At 31.0% G+C, this 23,164-nt stretch overlaps 1 protein-coding gene across 1 annotated transcript in view; it reads right to left on the bottom strand.

Moving 5' to 3' along the window:
* Nucleotides 1–5,366: 5,366 nt before the first annotated feature.
* LOC135928929 (uncharacterized) overlaps nucleotides 5,367–23,164 on the bottom strand; it is a 60,498-nt gene continuing 42,700 nt past the window's right edge. Inside the window, exons 9-14 of the mRNA XM_065465378.1 lie at nucleotides 15,376–16,356; nucleotides 14,171–14,290; nucleotides 12,676–12,880; nucleotides 10,710–10,888; nucleotides 7,859–9,544; nucleotides 5,367–6,467 (exon numbers count right to left, since the gene is read on the bottom strand). Of these exons, the coding sequence (XP_065321450.1) occupies nucleotides 5,503–6,467; nucleotides 7,859–9,544; nucleotides 10,710–10,888; nucleotides 12,676–12,880; nucleotides 14,171–14,290; nucleotides 15,376–16,356 (4,136 nt within the window). The 3' untranslated portion in view covers nucleotides 5,367–5,502. The remainder of the gene's footprint in view (nucleotides 6,468–7,858; nucleotides 9,545–10,709; nucleotides 10,889–12,675; nucleotides 12,881–14,170; nucleotides 14,291–15,375; nucleotides 16,357–23,164) is intronic.

The following is a 23,164-nucleotide window of genomic DNA, read 5'->3' as shown; positions in this document are numbered from 1 at the left end:
TTTAGTCTAAGGAGTACTATTATAATTAATAAGTTTGTTAATTAATAATGAGGATATTATTGCCGGCGAAAATTTATTTTGAGGGGGTTTGCATCCAGTGATAATCATGTCGTGAAGACCCTTCTTATGCAAATCAAAAACTGGGGAAAAATAGAATAAGAGGTTAAATCTTCTTGGGCAGGCAGCGGTTGCCCATGCTCACATAGAGACTGGCTGTAAACTTAAACACTTATGGGCAATGAAAATATAGTTGTAAATAGCCCATACCCAGTTTAATTAAGTATTTTAATTCGGTATGGGGTTGGTAGGGTTAATTATAAGTTTATATATCTTAGTTAAAGTTTATCAGGTTTTTCCCTGAAATCAATGTAATGAGCATAGTTTTATTAATTCCCTCTGCTGCACTTTGTAAACCTGAGGTAATGCCGTAAATATTTTACTATATATATTGCAATAAATGATTTTAACGAGCAATACGTTATATCCAACTGATGTCAGTGAGATAGCTTTAAAATCATTGAAGAATTTCGGGTTCGGTTTTTTGGAAAGGTGTCATAATATAGGTGGGCTTCATTCTTTAGAAGTTTCAGCTGTTTCCAAAATTTTTTAGAAAAAAAAACTAATAGATATTTCGATATGTTAACATTTCTTAATATTTTATTATTTGCTACTTTTAATATGAATAATTTATACCTGCAGCTTTGCATTTGCAGCTTCATCAAACTAGAGGTTAAAGAAGAATATAAATATTTGTATATATAAAACTAAAAATCAGGACCTCTTTTAGTTCATGCTTAGTTGAGACTTGTGATTGAATTCATTTTATATAGCCAGAGCTTTAGTTGCTGATAATTTAACTAACATTAGGTAGCCCTGACAATCTATTATCTTAACATTCTCATAGACACACCTCGCCCAAATAACGACCTACAAAGAGATTCGGAATCATACAGGAACTAACCAATTTACTCTTCATTAACAATAATGACTTATATGAATGGCATAATGTCATCTCAAGTCTATACTTGTAAACATCTAGCACTCAAAGTCAATAGGACGTTGTTCAAACGATCACATAAACCTCGTCCCATACATCTACAGTTCACAGATAGGCAGTAATTGACAAAATTCTCCTTACTGTAAATATTACAAAGGTAGAAAAGAACGCTACTGAGCTCTTGATCCTCCTACCCATAAGGCTCTCTCTCTCCCGTTTGCCATCAGTAGATGCCTAGAACGAAAATATCTTATCTTGTCCATCATGCAAACTTTTTTATTTATTTAATATTCACGATTTATTAACTGATTAATATATTCCAAAAAATTTTGAATTATACGTTGAAAATTGATTTCTTAATTAAAACTATCTTTAGCAGACCAGCATATTTAAGATGTTATAAAATAAAATTTTGTTTTAAAATCATAAATAATCAAATTTCAGGTTTTATAATATCTACTCGACTTGACGCGTAACTATAACACGATTAATTTTGCTTTACTTTTAAAACACATAGCTAGATCAAAACCGGTATATAATTAGAAATACGAAATGGAATCATAATCTCCTAATACATTGATTTGTCGAAATCAATTTTAATATTCCAAAAAGGTGTTAAGGATTTTTGCTGAGAGGAGGGTGATATATTCCCAGACTCTAAATTCTCTTGGGGGAGGACACGATGCGATAAAATCCACATATTTATTACTTTTCAAATTATAATAATTCAATAGGCCAAACATATACTGTATAGCTCAGAAATATGATCAACTAAGGAATTATGAGAGAAGGCTGAGAGTGGTAGCTGGAATAACAAAGAAAGATAAATTTAGTAGTATAAAAAACTATTAGGTAGAGTCTACAAAGAAATCACTCAAGATAATTCCCCTAATATATTATTTGTAAGATTTTTCCTCGGGGTGTAATCTTCCGATTACCCCTTCGAATAGAATACCAACATGGAAGAAGCTATCCATCCCAAAATGGTAAGCTAACTAGGAAATAGTTAAACTACAATTTTTCAATTTTTGTGAAAACTCATAAATATGTTTAATTTAATCATTCGTTATCCATTTCTGTGTTGACAAACAAAATACGGTGAGATTATGGTTTGTGAGCCCCGATTACCATTGGTTATTTTTTATTTATTTATCTGCCATATGATTGGTGGAATTTTATTTTCAATATTATTTATCATTGAAAACCATTGGTCGTTAATTTTTTATTTGTTTGTAAACGATATTTTTATTGTATAAATTTATTTAGCTATTTTTTTGGTAAAAAGATAAATAAAAATGAGAGACGGACGCAAGTTAAAATTTAAATAAAGACACGTACATGGTTATATATGAGGTGACGATTAGTAAAAGAGGAAAACGAAGAGAAACCTGCGAAAAAGAAATTGTGAAGACTTACATTCATTAATTATTTTTTTTTAGAGAGAACATTTGATTCTTTCTCAATGATCACTTGTATCTTTACTTATAAGCTTTTTTTCTAATTACATATTATCTGCTGAGTCCACATGAAAAATACTTGACTTTTTATTTAAAGTAATAAAAATATATGTAACTAAATATATATATTTTATACATTTATAATAGGAAATGCTTGAATAATATAATATCTTTTAAAACATTTTTAAAGATATTCTCAATAGGTTTATATTTTCTCTCTTCTTTAAATAAACATATGTTTGCTGTATGCGATATTCCATAAATTGGGAACTTCCCAGATTTAACATATTATATTTCAAGGTCGCGCCAAAGATGGATGCTCTATGGATTGGGTATTTATGCTTCTATTAACCCGGGCCCACAAAAAATATATGATTTTCAAATAAATATTTTAAACATTTAATTCTCGCTATTTAAATTTAAAAAAAAAAATGTGTAAAAATTAAGAGCCAATTGGTTATAACTATAAATAAAAATAAAATTCAACAAAAAAAATAAATAATCTAACCAATCATATGACAGATAAATAAATCTAACCAATCATATGACAAATAAATAAATAAAAAGATAACCAATCGTAAATATGGCTCACAACCCATAAATCTTACCCAAAATAAACCTTTTCACCTATTATATAATTATAACGTAATATTATTATATTTATAAAAAATCATTTTTAAATAATTTTTCTATCCCTCCTCCCCCCTCTTACCTACCCCCTATTTGTAATTTCTTTTCCCTCCAACCCCTGTATTCACAGTTATCAACGATTTGGCGGCAAAGTTTGTAAAAATATGCTCTGTTTTTGTATAATTTCCCGCGAATTCACCCTAACAGTGGATTTCATAGTATAATTCTGCCAATCCATCTTATCACTCCCTGTCAAGAAATTCATTTATTTATATATATATATATATATATGTGTCGTATTGGGATATGGAATCATGTGGGATTCGGAATCCCAACGTGGGGATTCAAGATCTTGAATCCCGTTTTATTAGGGTTTTTTTAAAAAATATTTAAAAAAATATAATTAAAAGACCAAAATAAGGGATTTAAAAAGAGAACCTAAAAAAAGTAAATAGTATAAAATTAAGGCATATAATGAATGAAAAGGGATGAGGTTAAGACTTTTTTGTTTTAAAAAAATATTTATAAAAAATCCAAATTATTGCAACAATTATTCAATGCAATATGGCATTTCATTGAACATCAGGGACCCGAACATTTATAACGGTTCAGTTTGGTTACGATTCAGTATATAAAAAATTATAATGGTTTATTTTTCTGAATGTAATATTGAGTTAGCCGTTTTTAAAAATCAATTATGAATAAGGAAAAATACTATGTATCTTTAGGTTGAGCCAAATAAGGTCAGACTCATTTAGAGATTGTTAAAACTAAATTATTTATAACAACGAACAAATTTTAAGTTGAGATTATCAAAATGTTTTTAAAAAAATAGGCTAAGAACCAACATATATTTTTGTTTAGTAATTTTATATATTTTTACATATTTTTGTATAGTTTTAATATTTTAGTGTTTTATCATTTTTTTAAAAATTATACCAATATCAATATTATCAAAATAAAATTTTAAAAATTAAAACAAATAACAATGGCGATATTTTGAAGTTTTGGAAGCAGGAAAATTTATTTCCTTTTTTTGAGAAAATTAGAGAATAAAATTTTGTCAGCCCTGGCAAATTCGGCTTCTAGTGAAAGGTTATTTTCCGTAGCCAATCGCCTATTAGAGGAAAGGCGTACACAATTGAAATAAAAAAAAATAGACATTCTTCTTTTTCTAAGTAAAAAATTTGGATTTATAATATGTATTTATTTTTTGTTATTACGGACGGATTATGGAATTAAAGAAATAAATAGAATAAATTCCAAAAAAGTGTAAAAAATTATAGCATTAAAAGTTTTGAAAAATTTAAAAACACCGTGAGTATTTAATGATTTTAAAGCATAAAAGTAATACAATATTAAATATCTCTAAAAAATAAAATTTTCTGGTGCCAGTCAGGCGGCAAAAAAATGTAATTTAATTGTATTTTTAAAAATAAAGATTCCGAATCCCCTTAAATATATATTTTTTAAAATTTTATAAATATCTGAACCCTAACCGTAACCGATCGGATATAATTATTTTTTGAAGGAGTAAAAAGAACCTTTATAAAAACGGGTAAACAGGTTCAGTTTTTATATTTTAGAAATGGAAATAATTTGAATATCCAGAATTATATGAACGTGCTCTTATAATACTGTCGGTTCCCACAACGCAAGTTTCTGTAGAAAGGGCTTTTTGTGTTATGGTCACAACGAACATACTTGAAAATATATAACTTATAAGTTCAAATAATAATATATTTAAAAATGAATTATTTTGAATCTTATATATTTTTTTTATATATATAATTCATAGATGCTTACAATAAAAATAAATTAGAAGATGGTGTTGCTTCAATAAAAAAAAAAAATTTCTAAAGTTGAACCGAAATGTAACCTTTATATAAATTTCTTCTCAAGAACGGTAATCAAAACGTAACCATTACAATTTTTTATATACTGTACCGTAACCAAACTGAACCGTTATAAATAACGGTTAGGGTCCCTGCTTAAATGTTCAACGAAATGCCATATTGCATTGAATAATTGTTGCAATATTTCGGATTTTTTATAAATATATTTTTTAAAAACAAAAAAGTCTTAACCTCATCCCATTTCATTTATTATATGCCTTTAATTTTATACTATTTTAAATTCTCTTATTAAATCCCTTATTTTGGCCTTTAATTATATGGTGCCAGCCGCAAAAAAGAGAAGAAAAAGTAATTATATATTTACACATGATTCCATATCCCAATACGACATATATATATATATATAAATTTCTTTATTTTGTACTTTCTTAATAATAACTATATAATTATAAAATATATTTTTTGATTTATTTTCTACATTATTTTCAAAAAAAAAAATCAATTACGAATATAAATAATTTCTCTAATTGTTTATAAAAAAAAATAATAATATAAATTTCAATTAATTTCCATAATCGTGTCCCCTTTTTCTAAACTTAGTAGTAGAGGAATAATTCTGGCATTGGCATTCTTTGCAGAAATTGGAGTGAATATGGTCGGGATTATTGTTAGTATTGAACAGTTTCCGGCACAAATGACAAGCGGTCACGGATTGACGAGAATGCTCTGTTCTCCTTTGAGCGGGTTGTTGGTGAGAGTCGGTCCTACTAGATGGGTTATAGCTGCTTAGTTGACCATTGATTACCCCGCTAAAACTTTTGTTGTAGGATATGGTAGAATTTTTGCAACCGTTCAATCGCTCGTTGGAAGAATCGTTGCTGACCTTGAATTTATTATTATAATCGTGAGAGGTTGCGTGAGAAGAATTTTTATCGGTCAGCCTTGAGACGCCCTCAGATCTTCGAACACCCAATTTGGTCGTTGTTTGGGAGTCTACGCTCGCGACTGGTCTTTGCGTGTTGGGTACGTAGTTATATTTGGCGGGAGACGAGGGATTCGGAATTTCTTTTATGGTCGGTATGTTGCTTTGTAAGTTTCCCTTGGTATGAGTGGTCGGAGTAGAACTGGAGGACCCTAATAAGGTGTTCGGTATCAGCGACGAAATAGATTTAGAGATATTTCGGTTGGGAGGGGAAGGAAGGAAATAATTGGGGGAAGATTTGACATTATTATTATTATTAGGCGTTCTACGCCCGTAAGAGTTAACGCACTTTGGTTTAGATGGAGGCGGATCATTGTAGGAGTTATAATTGCTGTAAAGCGTGACGCCCGACAAATTTTGAGCGTGAGAAGAGCGAGAATGACCGCACAACCTGCTGGGTGAGATTGACACCGCGTAATTTTGATTGTCATTTATACTGTGATAAGATTTATATTTAGCCGGGTCTGGAATAGGAGCGTGTTTTGGTACCTCATTTTCTTCCCGAATATGCGAGGGGTTAAATTTATTGGGTGATTGAGTTTTATCTTGATAAACGTTTAAAAAGTAAAATATTATCGTCATTTTTTGTAGAATGTCATATGATGTCAATCAAATAAAAAATAATTTAAAATAGAGATAGTTTCTACCACGAGTGAGTAGTAGCACGCCATTCATTTTTTTCACAGTAAAAAAAATAAATAAAATAATGGTCGTTACTCACTTTTCGGGTTAGGTTTGATAAATTATTATTAATAAGCCTGGGCCTCGAAGAATATGGACTTTAGGTAACATAATATTTTTATTGGTTTAATATAAATTTTTATAAAATATATTTAAAAAATTAAAAGTAGAATTCAACCAATCGAATTTCCGCGATTTGAAAACTATTTATTTCCAATTAGTTCTCATATGATTCCCACGAATAAAACATCCCTATAACCCCCCCCCCTCCCCTTTTCTTTGATCCCATTCTTTTAATCATGTTTCAACAAAGATAATCCATAATATTCTCTTTTCATCCCTAGCATTTGAAACCGTAAATCAACCTCTCAATTCTTTCTCCTGACCTCAATTTTCGTGGGGCATTAAATTAATGCCCAATCTTCCCACAAAAATTAAACCCCATTTTATTACCGCACAATCTCAACTAAATGCTCAGGCCATAAATGAATCCCACAATGCAAAGAAAGAAAGAAAGAAAGAAAGAAAGAAAGAAAGAAAGAAAGAAAGAAAGAAAGAAAGAAAGAAAGAAAGAAAGAAAGAAAGAAAGAAAGAAAGAAAGAAAGAAAGAAAGATTTCTATCGTTTTTAAGCGGCAATCCAGGTTATTTCAAAAAACATAACAAAATGTAAGGGTTAATTTTTAATGATACTGATTACGATGTTCAAAAAACATTTTATAAAAATGGACATTAAATTACGGAAAATTTATTATTATTAATTATCGAAATTCTAATATTTAAAGAAAATCTTACTGCTTTTTTTTCCCCATTACCTTCCTCCTCATAACATTAGTCTAGTCAAGGAATATAGAATAATATTTTTTTACGGAATTTTATAAATTATCTCAAATTTCCAAACTTAGTGTCATTATGTATATATATGTGTCGTATGGGGATTAGGAATCTTTTGATTTTAAATCCTTTACCGAGAGATGGATTTAACCGGGAATGTATTCTAGCACGTATAAAGAATTTACCCCTATAAATTCCAGCCAATTTCAGCCATTGATTTATTGGTAAATCCATTAAATGGCAAAATTGTTCGAAAATTTACAGTTTTGGGTACTTCATTACATGCTGAAATACGATTCGTGTAAAATCAGATTTTTCAAAATCTAAAAATCGGCCTCTCGGTAAAGGAAGGATTTAAAATCCAAAAATTCCGAATCCCCATACGACACATATATATATATACTATTTTAAGTTTTATTTTACCCGTGTAATAACTAGTGGTGATGTGTTGCAGATGGGTTTCGTGTTTTGATGGAGAATAATGATCCCTGGATTGGTTGCATTTTTTCGACTCGTTGATGGGCATTTTATCGAAATTGACGGGCGAATACGATATGTAGCTAGTTTTTGTTTGCGAGAGTTGTTTCTTTTTCCTGGGAGACAATTCATTCGCGTATCCGGTGATATTAGGGTTTTTGTTTCTTAAGGCATCCTTGTTGGATTTAGTATTACCATAGAAACTTGTATTGATTCGAACGTTAGCCTCTGATTTGCTGGCATTACTGAGTGATGCTTGCATTACTCCTATACCGGTTTCGATATCTCTGGATAATTCTTCTAAAAAGTGATATTTTTTGTAGGAAGGGGATTTGGGGGATGGGGAACACAGTGAATTATTGTTGGGATTCAGTTCAAGCACGAGCTGAGACTTGGAATAACTATTGAATTTGGTATTGTCGACATTGTAAGAGGTACGAGGTCGACGCGAAGTCGCGGTTTCCTCGCTATCGATGTAGTCCATGTATTTAATGCCCTTGAGGGTTCCGTTAGGATTCGAATAATCGCTGATTGCCATATTTTCACTAAATGAAGCAGGTGAAGCATTCCTATACTCCTTTTTGGATTCGATTGTCGGTTGATAAAAATAGTCCGATTTTCGGCAAGTTTGAGGTAAAAAGGACTGCCTAGACGATAAGCGATTCGTGTCGAAGTGATCCTTGGTTTTTAGGTCCAATAAATTTTCGCGCGATAAGCATGGAATTTTAGAAAGGGTTTTGGGTTCCGATCTAAAGTCCTGACACTTTGATTCGTTATACTTAATAATCTGAGGGGATAGTGACGAGGTAATGGGAGACGCTAAGGTGTAAGTCAAATAATTTGTCGTTTTAGATGATGTAGGGATCGATTGCGAATAGTTCGAGATGGGTTTATTAGGCTCTTCGTAATAATTGCAGTTAGAATGGTTTTGTGATGCGATATTGTTTTTGTCTTCTCTGTAAATTGGCTTCGACGTGTATTGGCGATTCTTTAGATCTTCCGTATAAGTAATCTCGGTTCTGTTCTTGAATAAATTAGGAATACCTGACGGAGAAGAAATGTTGGAACGCCCGTGTGTGTTAGCACTTTTAGAACCTTCGCTGTATCTTTTATGACTACCTTTGGAGGAGAGTTTATTTACGTTGTTTCCCACTAAATCTTCAGTCACGATTGTCGAAAAGTTTATCGAATGCGAAGTGGTCACTACTACCGTCGCATTATTATCTTTATCTGCAAACATGATCTTTCTGTCTTTTTTCAAAAATGGAGAATTACTGACCTGAGATACATTTATGTGGTTTCCTAGATTTTTGTAGTCATAGGCGTCTCTGTAATCAACATGGTAGCAACCCTTATTGACGTTATATTTGTCATTCGACGTCTCGTTATTCTCACTCATCCTAACATGCATCAATGATTGTTTCACTTCTTTTTCTTCTTCTTCGATTGAAATGTCATTTTTGATGGGCGGACACGCTGTGACGTTGATGTTGAGAGTCAAAGAGTTTCTCTTCTTATTGAAGGATTTGTTTGAATCGAGGACACTCTCATTTGATTTAAGATGATCGTTACTTGGAGAATTATCATGAGAAGTTACATTTCTATTCTTCAACGAAACTCGAGGTAAAGTTCCTTTTGATAAAACAACAAATGATAATAAAAGCTATGAATTATATTTATTTTTTTTTGTAATCAAGATTATTTACTTCTCCAAGCAAATAGCCCGTTCTAAGAATGGCGGGTTAAATCACAAAAAATATGTTTTATTGGATGGCGAATGAGATAAGAGTATTTCGATTTCTACTAAATTTGAATGAGAGGTGACTTTCATTTTTGACGGACAGATTTACATTGAGTGAAGCATATAAAATAAAAAAGCCTTTTCAAACTAAATTTTTAAAACTTTTGTATAATTGTATAATTTATAATCTAAAGGTTAATCTTTGATAGGTGAGGGTTTTGGGATGTTTAACCGAGTAGTGTAAAAATATATGCCGAAAAAATTTCGCAGGGCAAGATTAGATTCTTTTAAGATCATAAATTACAAAATGTATAAATGTTTAAATGTAATATAATTTGATCAAAATTATATTTAAAATAATTTGTGCATAAGTTGGAAGTAGTAAATAATATCCTATATTATGTATATATATATACTTCACTATAACATTTCATCTAAATAAAGACCAATTTAATGGCGCACCCTCTCATCAAATGAAGAAGAAATTTCTTGACTTATCTTTATATTTCATCCGTCATCAGAATGAATTTCATGATTCAATCTTCATTCTTTCAACGGGACTATTTTGATAGTAATTTTATTTTTTACTAAATTGGGCTAAAATGATCTTAAATAATATTATTTAATAAAATTTGTAAAAAAAATCATTATGAAACATGTTTCAAATCAAACTATATTTATAACCCTTTCGTTTTTTTTTATAAAATATCTTATTATAACCAGTTGAGTTATGGTTATGAAAGATTTACAATAGTTCGGTAAGGTTTAAAAGTTAGGGTCTGACGCCCGAGCCCGTCTCCCTCTGCTCGCGGGACGAGTGTTGTTAAATGGCAACTCAATATTTTAGCCGGATATTGCTTAGATTTCGCTTAGAGGTGTCTAGACTTCGGTGTCATCTATGAGCAAACTCTTCAGGCTTACGCAAATATTATTCCGGATTCAAATATTTGAGTGGTCCGTTTAACAAACACTACGCGAGACAAAATTAGATATTTCGAAATCAAAACATGATTACTAAATCATTACGAGAAATACATTTAATGTATCGTATTATACCATATAATTTTAAATTATCGGTGTTGGAGGAGGTTTGTTCAAATTTTTCGATTTTCCTGGAGATGTTCTTAGGCTTCGAAATCTCAACGAAACTGGCAAACGTTTTGGTCAAATTTTGTTTGGGAAATGAATCGGGGTCTAATGAATTTGCGGCACTCTCTTCGTTCTTTCTGGCATACCTTTTTGTTTAATAAATAATAATTTAATTAATTTTTTTGAAAAATTAAAATTATTACAAAAAGAAGGAGTGAAAATCAATTATTCCAATAAAATTGATTTAGGTAATAGGTAAAATTAAACGGGATTACTTTACCCCAGCTCACAATACACTCTCCCAAACTCACCTCGTAGAAATAACTTATTATTATAAGTATAAGCTCATAATATTGATTACTAAAATTCTTGAGTTAAATTATAGAATTATTTTTATCAGGTTTTTCTGCCCTGCCTAGAATAACGAGGAAGCTAAGCTTTTTCTGCGAAGTTGGGGGGCCGGCCCGAAAATCATTTTTCTGAAAGACAAGCAAAAAACCAGGAAAAGTGAAAAGAAGAATAATATTTATAGGGGTAAATTTGATTCGATCGATAACACGATAACGGGTCGGTATCAAATAGTGTTGTTTAAAAGCCGGATTCGGGTCGAATTTACAAAACGGCCGGTTTAGATTTATAATCAAAATAACATTATGCGACATGCAAGCCTAAAGATCTTGATCATTGACCTGGCAGAAATGCTAGGACATCTAATTTGCCAAATCTTGATGATGCTTACTTAGACAGTATTAATTTACTTAAAATCTTATTGAAAAATCGACCCCAGTTAGGGCTTTTTAACAACTCTAGTATATGTTTGAAGGCTAACACTTGGGAAAATCCGTGTTAGGTCTATTCCATTAGGGGGCAAGATATGGTTAATCAAATCCCTATTTTAAGCATCTTTAACTCTTATAAAAAAAATATTGGTGTTGGCTTCTCAATATGGCGGATTTTTTTTTCCGGAAATGTATTTTCAATGTGTGCAGAATACCTGCCCTATAAATTTTAGACAATTTTATAACAAAATTTTCTTAGAAATTTGCCCAAAATATTTTTTAACATAAAATATGGTATAGTATAGATATTCAGCGAAATCAGATTTTATCATATTTTAAAAAATATATTCAATAAATAAACAGGGTTTGACAAAAATCTTCAAATGAGAAATTTGAGGAATTTTTTTTAGCCCAAAATTTTGAGTTAAAAATCTTTAAAAATCCACAAAATTGAAGATTTTTTTATGCATAAAAATAAGAAAATATTTACTATATAAAAGATTTTTACCTAAAATGTCTGGAATTTTAGGTAAAATTTGTTCGAAAATCCTGTTTTAGGAGTATTCTCGAAAAAAAAATCTTTTGAGATCAAAATCTCCAAAGATTTCTGTTTGTTAAACAGCGCGTATTAAGTTGGATCAAGATTTCCAAAATCGTATTATGCAAAGCGCGGGAGATTTTGCTCACATAGATTGCAAGAAAGATTTGGACCTCGATTTTGGCTAAAATCTTAATAGGGCCGTTTTCAAAAATAGATCCTAATCGGGCTGGGCCACTTAGCAACATTATTCTTGGATAAAAAAATAAAAAAAATAACACCAGCTCAAACTCTCGTCCTACCCAAAGTCTTATGACAAAAAATAATATAATGTAAGCATCGAGATTGGCAACTAGATGTTCCAAGCATTTCTGCCAAGCTATGAGCAAAACTCCTTAGACTTTCATAACGTTATTTTTGATTATAATTCTCGAATTAGGCTTTTTTAACAGCATTCAGTCATAGGGGGTATTTGGTAAAAGATAGCGAAAGATGACGCATAATTTATATTGTTCTTATATTTTTTCTATAAATATATTCAAAATCTCTGGGGCCTCTTAAAACCGCACTTTAGAAGGTTCAAATTAATAGGGAATTTAGTTTTTTTTTAAAGAACCTAAATTCCGTGTCACGTGGTTCGGGGCAAGACGCGGCCACGTTAGGCGAGCGCGCATCCGAATTTACGGTGAATAAAGAAGAGTTTTCTATCAATTTTTGCTGAAATTCGCGGCTGTTCATCACGCATTTGTTGTAAAGGACTCGGGCTTGCGTTATGCAGTCGGGTTCCGCCTGATGTAAATCCATCGCTTGTCTAGCTCTACCTATATTGAGAATGAAATAATTAAAAAAAAAAAATTTTTACCATAAAAAGAAATCATCTGTTAAAAAGAGTATATCCATTACTTAAACGAAAACATCTTGAAATCTCCATATGAATGACAGTAACTTACTTTTAAAGCTCGTAGGGGGGGGGGGGGGGGTAGAGAATTAAGGGTAGAGCTCCATTAGCCAGGGTTTTTAGCAATTTAATTTATAGCCCAGGTTCTTCTAATTTAGAGAAAACCCCATTTCTCATGAATCCTAATTCAAACGAGCATGGATACCAATGATTCATAATAATATACCTAGACTGACTGCCTTCATAATAATACATTGGAAAGCGTCGCTAAATGCGAATCAGCTGGGCCCGCCTTTTTGGTAACCCATATGGTAATTATTCTCGTGGTTAAAAACTACCATTAAATTGATATCTCGCTTCCTTGTTATCTCGATGATCACAGACAATTCTTTCAATAAAGTTTGCGTCACGCGTAGGAATAAATTGACCTCTCGTTTAAAAATTTTTTAACAATTGATATGGGCAACCAAAATGGCGTCCCCAGCTGTTTTTCATTGACGCACAGCTTTTTAATGAATGCAATCGTCAGTCTATAGGTATTACCATATGTCATTGTGCCATGAAACCCACTTCATAAATTTTAGGCCATTTCACTCTCCGTATAAAAAAAATTTAATATAAATAAAATCGCAGCTTAAATTATCTGAAATTCGTAGAATAAGGGGGGTGTACTGCGCATGCACTATATTCTAAGAACTTTTAATTTTATTTTATATTAATTATACTATTTATCAAAAGTTTTAATAGTAAAAAAAAAAAAACTTTTAAAATGTCTATGGGAAACATAATAAGTTTTTTATAAACGATATAAAACTCGGCTAAAAACGCCGTCAATAATTCTTTATGTTCTCCAAATTCCTTAAACCCGGGACCAAGACTAGACCCGCCATATTAGCGGGATTTTTCGATGATTTAGCGAAAGGCGGGAATACGCGGGAACAAAACGCAATCACATTTTATGTAAAGATATTGGGTGAATTTATTTTTTTTTTTTGGTCAAATTACGAATTTTTCAATTTTTATAGTCAAAATTATATTTTAAAAAAATTTTTCGCGGAACAGCGCAAGGGAGATCAAACCCGAACCCAAGGAATTGCGAGCAAGATTGGGTATAGAAATGATTCTTCATTTTTGTAATAGGGACGCATCCCTTGGTTTGAAATTCTGATCTTAAAAAACGGTATAATCACGTGTTAAAAAATATTGGATTTACTAGCCGAATTGGCGCAAAAAAATATAGCCGCGGATATGTCGTTGATCTTTATCGCCATTTCCGATTGTTCCAGAAGTGCTTCCGCTTCCTGGCACAGGGATTTACATCTGAAAGTGTCACCTTTTATTAAATTTTCGTTTTATTATAAGAAATAAATTAAGTTATATGATAAAATTTCCCGAATACCAAAACTCGAATATAATTGGATAATGCTTTTTTAAAAATTTTTTTTAGAAATATAATGGGGTTAAATTAAGAGAAGCACTCCGCTTTATTATTATAAGGTTCTATGTACACTCGGATTTCTTTTTTTCAAGAGAACTATTTTTTTATTTTTAAAAGAACATTTATTATTTATTGCTATAAATTTTTTAGAAAACTGCTAAAAATAAGGTTTTTTAAAAAGTAGAAATAGAATCTTGCAAGTCAATTACAATAAAACATTAGCATGAGTTAAAAAAGGATTGATTTAGACTATATTTTTCATATGTTTATAACTTAAATAGGCATAAAAATATATATATATTATTATCGAACCCTAAATTTCAAAAATTTTAACGAATGTTGTATGTAGATATATTATGTATTGGGCTAACCCTGAAAAAAAATATAACTCCCTTCAATAAAGTTGGCTTTTTAAGGCCAAAAAATGTGATTTTTGAAATTTTTTTTTCTTGCAATACTAACTTTGACGTTGGCACATTCTGCTCAAAAAAAAAATACCCTATAAACTCAATCATTATTGTAAGTCATTTATAATACTAGGAAGAGTTGTTAAAGGATCTAGATCCTGTATCTAGATATAAAAATGTGGTATCTGTATCTAGATAGATTTTTGATTAAAATATCGGTATCAAGATATTATTTTAGACGATGTATCCGTATCTAGATCCATTTAAAAAGTATCTTTTAACAACTCTGCTAGGAATAGTGTTGTAAAACGGCTCGTCGAGCCCTTTTAAAAACGGCTCGTCGGCCTTTTAAAAACGGCTGACTCGATATCTCATCCAGAATAATATTATGCGAGCCTGGATATTTTGTTTGCAGAAGGGAACAAAGGTTTGTACTCCTATCAGCAAAATCTAGCGGCTTAGGCAATATATTTATGGCTAAAAAAATGGGCTCAACACTAACTAGGAATATATTTTTAGCAAAATCATCGTTAATCCCAGCAGGAAAATAGGTAAAAAAAATTTAATATATACTTATATTTTCCGTTTCCATCATAAGCGAATCCGCGTGCGAACCAACGCTTGCGCCCCCTAACAACAACGGAGCCGAATGATAATATCTATGACTAATGTTGTTTAAAAGGTTCGCGGATAGATCCGTGTCCACTTTGCTGATCAGGGCATCTTTGTATCCGTCATAATTCCCGCGCTTGTGGTGTTGGATCGCCGCAGATTTTCTGGAGGTGGGATTCGACCTCGACGAATTTTCGCTCTTATCGACGAGCGAGCCATTGTTAGATTCCAGGGTACCGTAAGACTTATCTTTATAGAAGGAATCGTTTCTGCTTCGAGAAGAATCGCTATAATCGCTGAAGGAAGAATGTCCGACGTTACCGTTATCAGAATTGTTACATTCGAGACCCACTAATGTCGTATCCCCGTCGACGACCTCGCAAACTATGGCGTCTAAGCTTTGATTGACATTCGGAAAGGCGGAATCTTCCGACGAAGAAAATACAGAGGAAGTCCTCTGCGAATCCTTGCTATTTTTATTTTCGAGTTCGAAATCCGAACGCGTTTTTCCGCTCGCGATACTGGTGCAGTCCGTTTTATCGAGTTCGTTGATATATTTATCATCATTAATATTACTATACGATACATGGTCGTGTAGGATGCTGCGATTATTATCGTCGCCGTCGTTATTTGTCTTAGCGGAAGCGCCGTCGTTCATTCTATCGTCGTCCTGGGAAGAAGCGGGAGAGCACCGGAAACTGGATCCCTTCCTGGTATTTTGCGGATAGTGAACGTAATTTTTCAGGAAAAGGTAAGATGACGGGGCTGGGCCGGAACGCTTCGAGGAATTGGACGATATTGTGCTGCTTTGATCTCCGTTCGTTAGATATCCGGAATCTCTCTTCTCCGTGAATTGTTCATTTTGGGTCAGTTTGGTGGTCGTATTTTCGCCGTTTCGGCTAGCGCTGCCGCCGCTATCATCCGCTTTGCCTGATTCGATACCTATAACGTCATTAAAATAGGGTAAATTATTGCGTTTTAGTAATAATGGGGGATCGTCTAAAATGGGGTGACGGGAAATAGCGGGTTGACCCATCTTGATCAATAGGTTAGAATTTATCTTATCGCTAAGGGATTCCTTGAAGCCCGAGCTATGATCTGGGCGCGAAGAACCAGAGGGGATAGGGTTAAGGAGCAAATCTTTGGAGGAATAGGAAGGCTTAGAGGGATGACCCCCGGACCTTCTCCTACTAGATTTGGAGATAAGCGATATGTCCGCCGAGGTCTTGTCGATTATTGTTAGGTTCTCGAGTTTACTAGCGGTATCATTATTCCTAACATTTTTACCGGGAACAATTTTAGACGCGGGTTTGTAAGAGAACGAGTCGGCTCTATAAGATAGCTTACCCAATCCGCCCGTGCTCTGGCGCGACAATTTCTTCGATCTAGGAGGATCACCATTTTCTTTGAAACGGTCCAGATGGTTATATATATCTTTATCCTCTCCATTACAGGCATCGGTTAAATTTTTAGTTGATTTTAGCGCGAATTTTAACATATTTTGGCGCTAAATTTTTTTAAAATTTATATTACTCTACCTTTTGTTTTTTTAATTAAAAAAATTTTTTTTTTCTTTTATATATTTCATTTTCAAAAAAAAAAATTTATTATTTTTTGAAAAAGTGTTTTAAAAAAAAAATATCATTTTACACAAAAAAAGAAGAAAAAAATTTTTTTTTTAATGCAATATCGAATTAATGAGAATATCTTCAGAACTTTGATCTCACAAGATAAACATAAATTATTATATTTTTTATAAAATAAAATTTTATTAATTATATTTATAATATTAATAAAAATAATTCAAACAAATAATAAATACAAAAAAAAAGTAAATAAAACATGTTTTCTATAAAAATATTATCTCTTGTTGTATTTGCACTGGCCTCCAGTGTTTTTAAGTTTTTAATAGGTAAGTTTTAATCTTTTTTTTCCAATTTCTTTTCTCTATTTGGTTCTTTTCTTTCCATTTTTTTTAATATCTTCTTTCGTTCTTTCTTTTAGTCTTTCTTTCATTTTATTTTTATAAAATTACATTTTATATAACAACGTTACAGTATATATTACTTTAGAAGAAAAAGAAAAACTCATTTTTTTTGCAAGGGTAATAAAATATTTGGGGTTTTTTTTGTTAAAATTGTCTATAATATTTTTGCGTCGCCAAAATATTTAATCGAGTTAATGTGACAATCGTAACCTCAAAAAAAATGAATAATTTAATACTGATTATGTCTAACTTTTTAATTACGACATTTTTTGAGAGGAGAAAAATTGATTTATGATTAGTAATTTGTTTTTTTCCGCCATAAGATGTTTGTATAAGCTATTAATTACAATTTTTATATATATTTAAATGTTCCACGAGTCAGAGCCCACTCCCCTTATGAGGACTGAAATAAAAATGGATTCTGACTATACACATGAAGATTTACAGCATTGCGATCGACTCATAACCTCAGTGGTAAGAGGGCTCTGCAACGGGCCAGCACACAGTCTTGCTGAATAGGCACGGGCTAATTCACTGAGCTCGAGGCAGAACATCGCAACTTCCAAGGTTACATTATGTTTTGGGGGGCTTACAAAACTTGAGACTTCAGGTGTGAGCATAAAGTATCCCAACCTGCCCCGGTCTACCCTATATACCTAATTATTAATCCTACAAGATATTAATACGGTATATCTCCAAAAATATAATAAGAGTCTGATATCAAAATATATAATTGCAAAATAATTATAATTTTGACGGAAATAAAATTTTGTTTCAATGAGGAAATGTTCTTTCTTATCTTCCATTTTCTTATTCTTTTAAGATTAAAAGAAAAACATATTTTTATAGGAATAAAATTAATTATAAAAAAAAGGTAAGCAAAAATTTCAAAATGGGAAGAAATTGAGAACTTTGGAGAGAGATATAAAAAAAAAGAACGATTTTAAAATGGCCCACAATAGATTAAATCAAGATATCTGCCAAATGTTGACTGGACAGGGGCCAATCATGCTCATCTCAAAGTCTGGTCGGATAGACTTGAGAGACCGACTAGATGGAACAAAAAAAAATCAAAAAAGTTTTTAAAAAAATTTCCCACCATTTCTAGCCTCGACTATATTTTATTTATTTTTTTTAAAAGATACAAGCTCGACAATTCATTTCCGGTTGGGTTCATCAAAATCAAGGTCCGATCCCGACGAACCCGAGTAAATTTCTGCATGAGTCGAACCGACCAATCTTGGATCGGTCCGCGCAGCTCTACGTTTCTTTCGTACGGACGATCGCCGGAAGTTGATCCAAGGCAGGACTCTTGACAAGATTAAAGCGGATTAAAATCCCCCCTTCCACCTTCCGTCATTTATTAAATGATTATTTAAATCCAAAAAATATATATAAATGATATTTTATTTGAATTTTTTGTGCGAAATATCTTTTAGCCATACTTTTTATTTTCTATGGTAATAATAATAATAAAGATTAAAATGACATAAGTTTGAAATTTTATAAATTGAATGGAATTAAATGAATGACTAAATCTTTTTCTTTTCTAATCCGTATTTTCAACTAATTTCTTATTGTTATATTATAAAAAAATTTAAATATTATTCCTTGTATATTTTCTCTCTTTGTCCTGGTATAAAAGAATTAAAAAATTTTTATTCTATTATTCCATCAAACCTTATTTTTCATAATTTTCAAAGTCAAAACTTTTATGTAAGAAAAATAAAAATAAGATGTAAAAATATGAATGAATAAAAATAGGTGTATTGATGATGTTATTGTAAAAACATGAAACTTTCCATGATAAATATTTAATATAGCTAATGGCATTCGCGATTTGCCATTTCCCGTGGATTATACATTATATAATATATATAATTTATTTTTTAATTTTATGCAGCTTTATTTTAAAATTATAAAAAATTGTTTTTTTTTATATAAACATTGCATGAATCATGAAAATTTTGTTATTTATAGGTTATTTAATCCTTTTAGAGAAAATATTTTATCAAAATATTATGATAAGACTTAAGAGATAGGGGAATTTTAAATATCAATATTGTATTAATAATCGTTTAAAAATAATAATAAATAAAGAAAAGCAGTTGGTTTAACCCAACCCTTAGCAAGAAGCAGAATGAACAATTTATGATCATAATTAGAAGTTGCCAACTAGGTCACGGTCCAATCTTTGGACCAGACCGGACAGATTAGCGGAGCGGACTACGGTCCTATATAAAAAGATCGGTCAGGGCCAGTCTTTTTTTTAAAATTTTTGTTTTCCCCTAGTTTCAATTTAATTTCATGTTTTATATCATTTTGTATCAAATATAAAAGTATTTTATGTCAACAGTATAAAAAATCATCAAATAGAAATAATATAATAAAGAATTATAATGCCTTTTTGAAAAAATTTTGCATTGTTATATAGAAAATTTATTTTTAAAAATAACTAAAAAGTAAACTCCTCCCAGAAAAGTGATAAAATTTATATGAATTTGAATACTAAGACGAACTTAAGACAGGTCCGTCAATCGATCCCCGGTTTAAGGCCGACACCGACAGTAGAAAGCTGCCAATTAATCCTAACCTTAACAACTCCTACTATCCCCAAGGAGTTCACGATAAACGGAAGAAGAGTGTTCACCGAGGCCTGGAGAATCGTTGTTACCCCACTACCCATCTTATTTTATCGAAAAATTAACACGCTTTTTTAAAATATTTATCAGATCTTCAACTGTGCTAAATAAGATAGGGGGGGGGGGGGGGTTGTATGAATTTTATAAACAACTATAAATTTTGAAAAGTTCTTTTTTATTCAATAAAAAAAAATAATGGATATATATAATATAATATATATTCGGCTTTTGTCAAAAAATTTATAATTATATGATTAAAAATAAGTGGGAGAGGAATAGTTGACGTCATTCGTTACTTTTTTGAGAAGTAACTTAGTAACGCGGGTTCTCATTCTGACCAACTGAAGAATCGGGGATCTCGCTTGTATCTTCCTAAAATAAATTTTTTTTGAAAGCAATATTAACAACATAATATTAACAGATGCTAGGGAAGTAGACTCTTACACATCAGATCCTTGAAATGGCATTCCCAAATGTAAGAATACCATCTATTAAATACTTGTTTTCAATTATTCTTCAATATTCCTCTAAAAATATTTCTGGGATATATAAGAGAGATTTTCAATTTATATATATATATATTTGTTTTTTTTAATTTTATTGATTATAAATAATTTAATTATTTATGGATCAAATGTTCTCACGACAAAGCATTGATGCTATTTTCCAGAGTTGTTAAGTATCTAGATCCTGTATCTTGATATAAAAATTTGGTATCTGTATCTAGATAGATTTTTGATTAAAATATCAGAATCCAGATATTATTTTAGACTATGTATCTGTATCTAGATCCATTTAAAAAGTATCTTTTAACAACTTTGCTATTTTCCTTTATAAATTTTATTATTTAAAATATATAAGGCTCATTTTTTATTGAAATTTTGTCCCCGGTGTTTATTAGAAAAATCATCCTAAAAATAAAGTATATTATAAAGTAAACTGTAGAGTAATTCTCATTATCCGCAAAAAGAGGTGACGAGATTAATGAAATAAAAATCTATTTTAAGCATTTTTAATCAATTTTACTATATAATATATATATATATAATATATCCCCTTTTATCTAAAAATTTGTATAATCAAACATTAATAAGGTTTTTTATTTGTATATAAATACATAGAACAAAGAAATATTATATTTATTAATATATAAAGAAATTTAATAGGTTATCGCTATATATAAGAATTCATATTATAAATAATACATATTATTTTATTTAAATGCATCGCACTTCAGGTTAATTGTAATTTGTGTCACTTTGCTAATTAACTAGAGTTTATGAAATGTTATGTTTATGTTATGTGAGTTAAATTATTTAATATTCTATATTAGATAAGCTCACTCATGATATTTTTTCGCAGAGGGGAGGGTATATTATAAAAAAATTATCAAATGTTTATTTTAGTTGTTTTTGTTTAAAATCTTTGTTACAATAAGATTGATTAAATAAATTAAAAAATATATACATACACTTATCTATAAAAAAAATATATTGAAAATAATAACTAGGTTAAGTAGGCGGGGCTTAATGGCCCACATATAAGTTAGATCGGTTAAATTTGGATCCATATTCTTTGTCGCAAGTAGAAACCTTTTTTTTGGATTAACTGTGATTTAACGTAACCTTTTGAATAATTCTAGGGGGCTTGGGGTCCTAATGAACCACAGGTGCCTGAAACTACTAGAACGAACAAGAGGGCCATATTTATTGGTCTTTGTATTTTTCGCTCTCATGATGGGGTTGACAGAAAAAGATCTGGAAAAACAATCTTCACAAGTATAATCCAAGCGAGGAGTATACCTTGAGTCTAATTTTATTGTCAGGGCTGAGGCCAGAGGGTTCCAGCGTTTAATAAATATTTGTGAATCTCTAGGTTCTATTGATAATGGTATAGAGTAATCTACTGAAAAAAAAACGTCAGTGCCGGAGGGCATAGGCATATCCAAGATTTTTCTAAAAGGGGGAGGGTGCACTGTTAGGTGGATTTTTTTTCCCCTATAAATTTCATAGAAAGTCTTTAGTCCAATTTTTTAGTTAGTAAGACATCAGCGAAGTTTGGTTATTAGGACGGCGGTAAAGTTTACATCCTGGGGAAAATTAAGTTGAATACAGTAGAAAATGGGAGATTATATACCGGACACTAGTGTTGTTAAACGGCTCGAACTCAATATTTTAGCCAAGAAAAAATATTGCCAAAGCCTCGCGATTTCGCTAAACAGGTGTCTAGAAACCTTGGTGCCTTCTCTATGAGCAAACTCTTCAGACTTCGTGCTATATTAGTTAAATATTAATTAACTTAAAAAAAAAAATGCTTTAGAAAATAGCAAATTCGTATAATAAAAGTAAAAATTATTTAAATTTAAAAAAAATAATAGCATATGTTTATATAAAAGTATTGAATTATATATATAATCAAATAAAAAAAATTTTGTAAGATTTAAAATAATGATATATAAAACCTTTTTTTTAAAATAAAAAATTATACTTCCTTTTATCTTCCTCATTTAAATGTGAATTTCAGAGTTGTTAAAGGATCTAGATACATGTATCTAGATCCTGTATATAGATATAAAAATGTGGTATCTGTGTCTGTATCTAGATATATTTTTGATTAAAAAATCGGTATCTATATATTATTTTAGACGATGTATCTGTATCTAGATCTATTTAAAAAGTATCTTTTAACAACTCTGGTGAATTTTAAGTAATTTAACCTAAATATTTAATCCCCAATCTCCGCGCAAACTATGAAGCGGGCAGAGTAGCGACCCAGAGCCGCCATTTAGATCCCATGTCAGGGGATTGGTATATTTGCCTCGTAAGGTCTCCTACCATCTTTGGGTAAAATTGATTATTTTTTTAAATATATTAAACTGTAATTGTTCTCGCCGCTTCTATCTTAATTATTCTATTTTTTTTAAACGCCCATCTCATTTTCTCCGCCCGCTATTATTTCATAAAGTACCAAAACGAGTAAAGCGTACTTCGCGTAACGTTTCATCGTGGCTATACACCCCCCAGATCCCATTCAGCGGAAATTACTAAATAAGGAATCTATACTGCTAATGCCAGAAAGAAAGTTGATAACCTGTCTGAAAAGATGGAGGAGTTTTTCCCTC

The sequence above is a fragment of the Gordionus sp. m RMFG-2023 genome, chromosome 4 (genome assembly GCF_954871325.1).
Source record: "Gordionus sp. m RMFG-2023 chromosome 4, tfGorSpeb1-WG-v2, whole genome shotgun sequence".
Classification (NCBI taxonomy): Eukaryota; Metazoa; Nematomorpha; class Gordioida; order Chordodea; family Parachordodidae; genus Gordionus; species Gordionus sp. m RMFG-2023.
The sequence above is the reverse complement of the archived record's forward strand: the minus strand, read 5'-3'. Positions and strand labels throughout refer to the sequence as shown.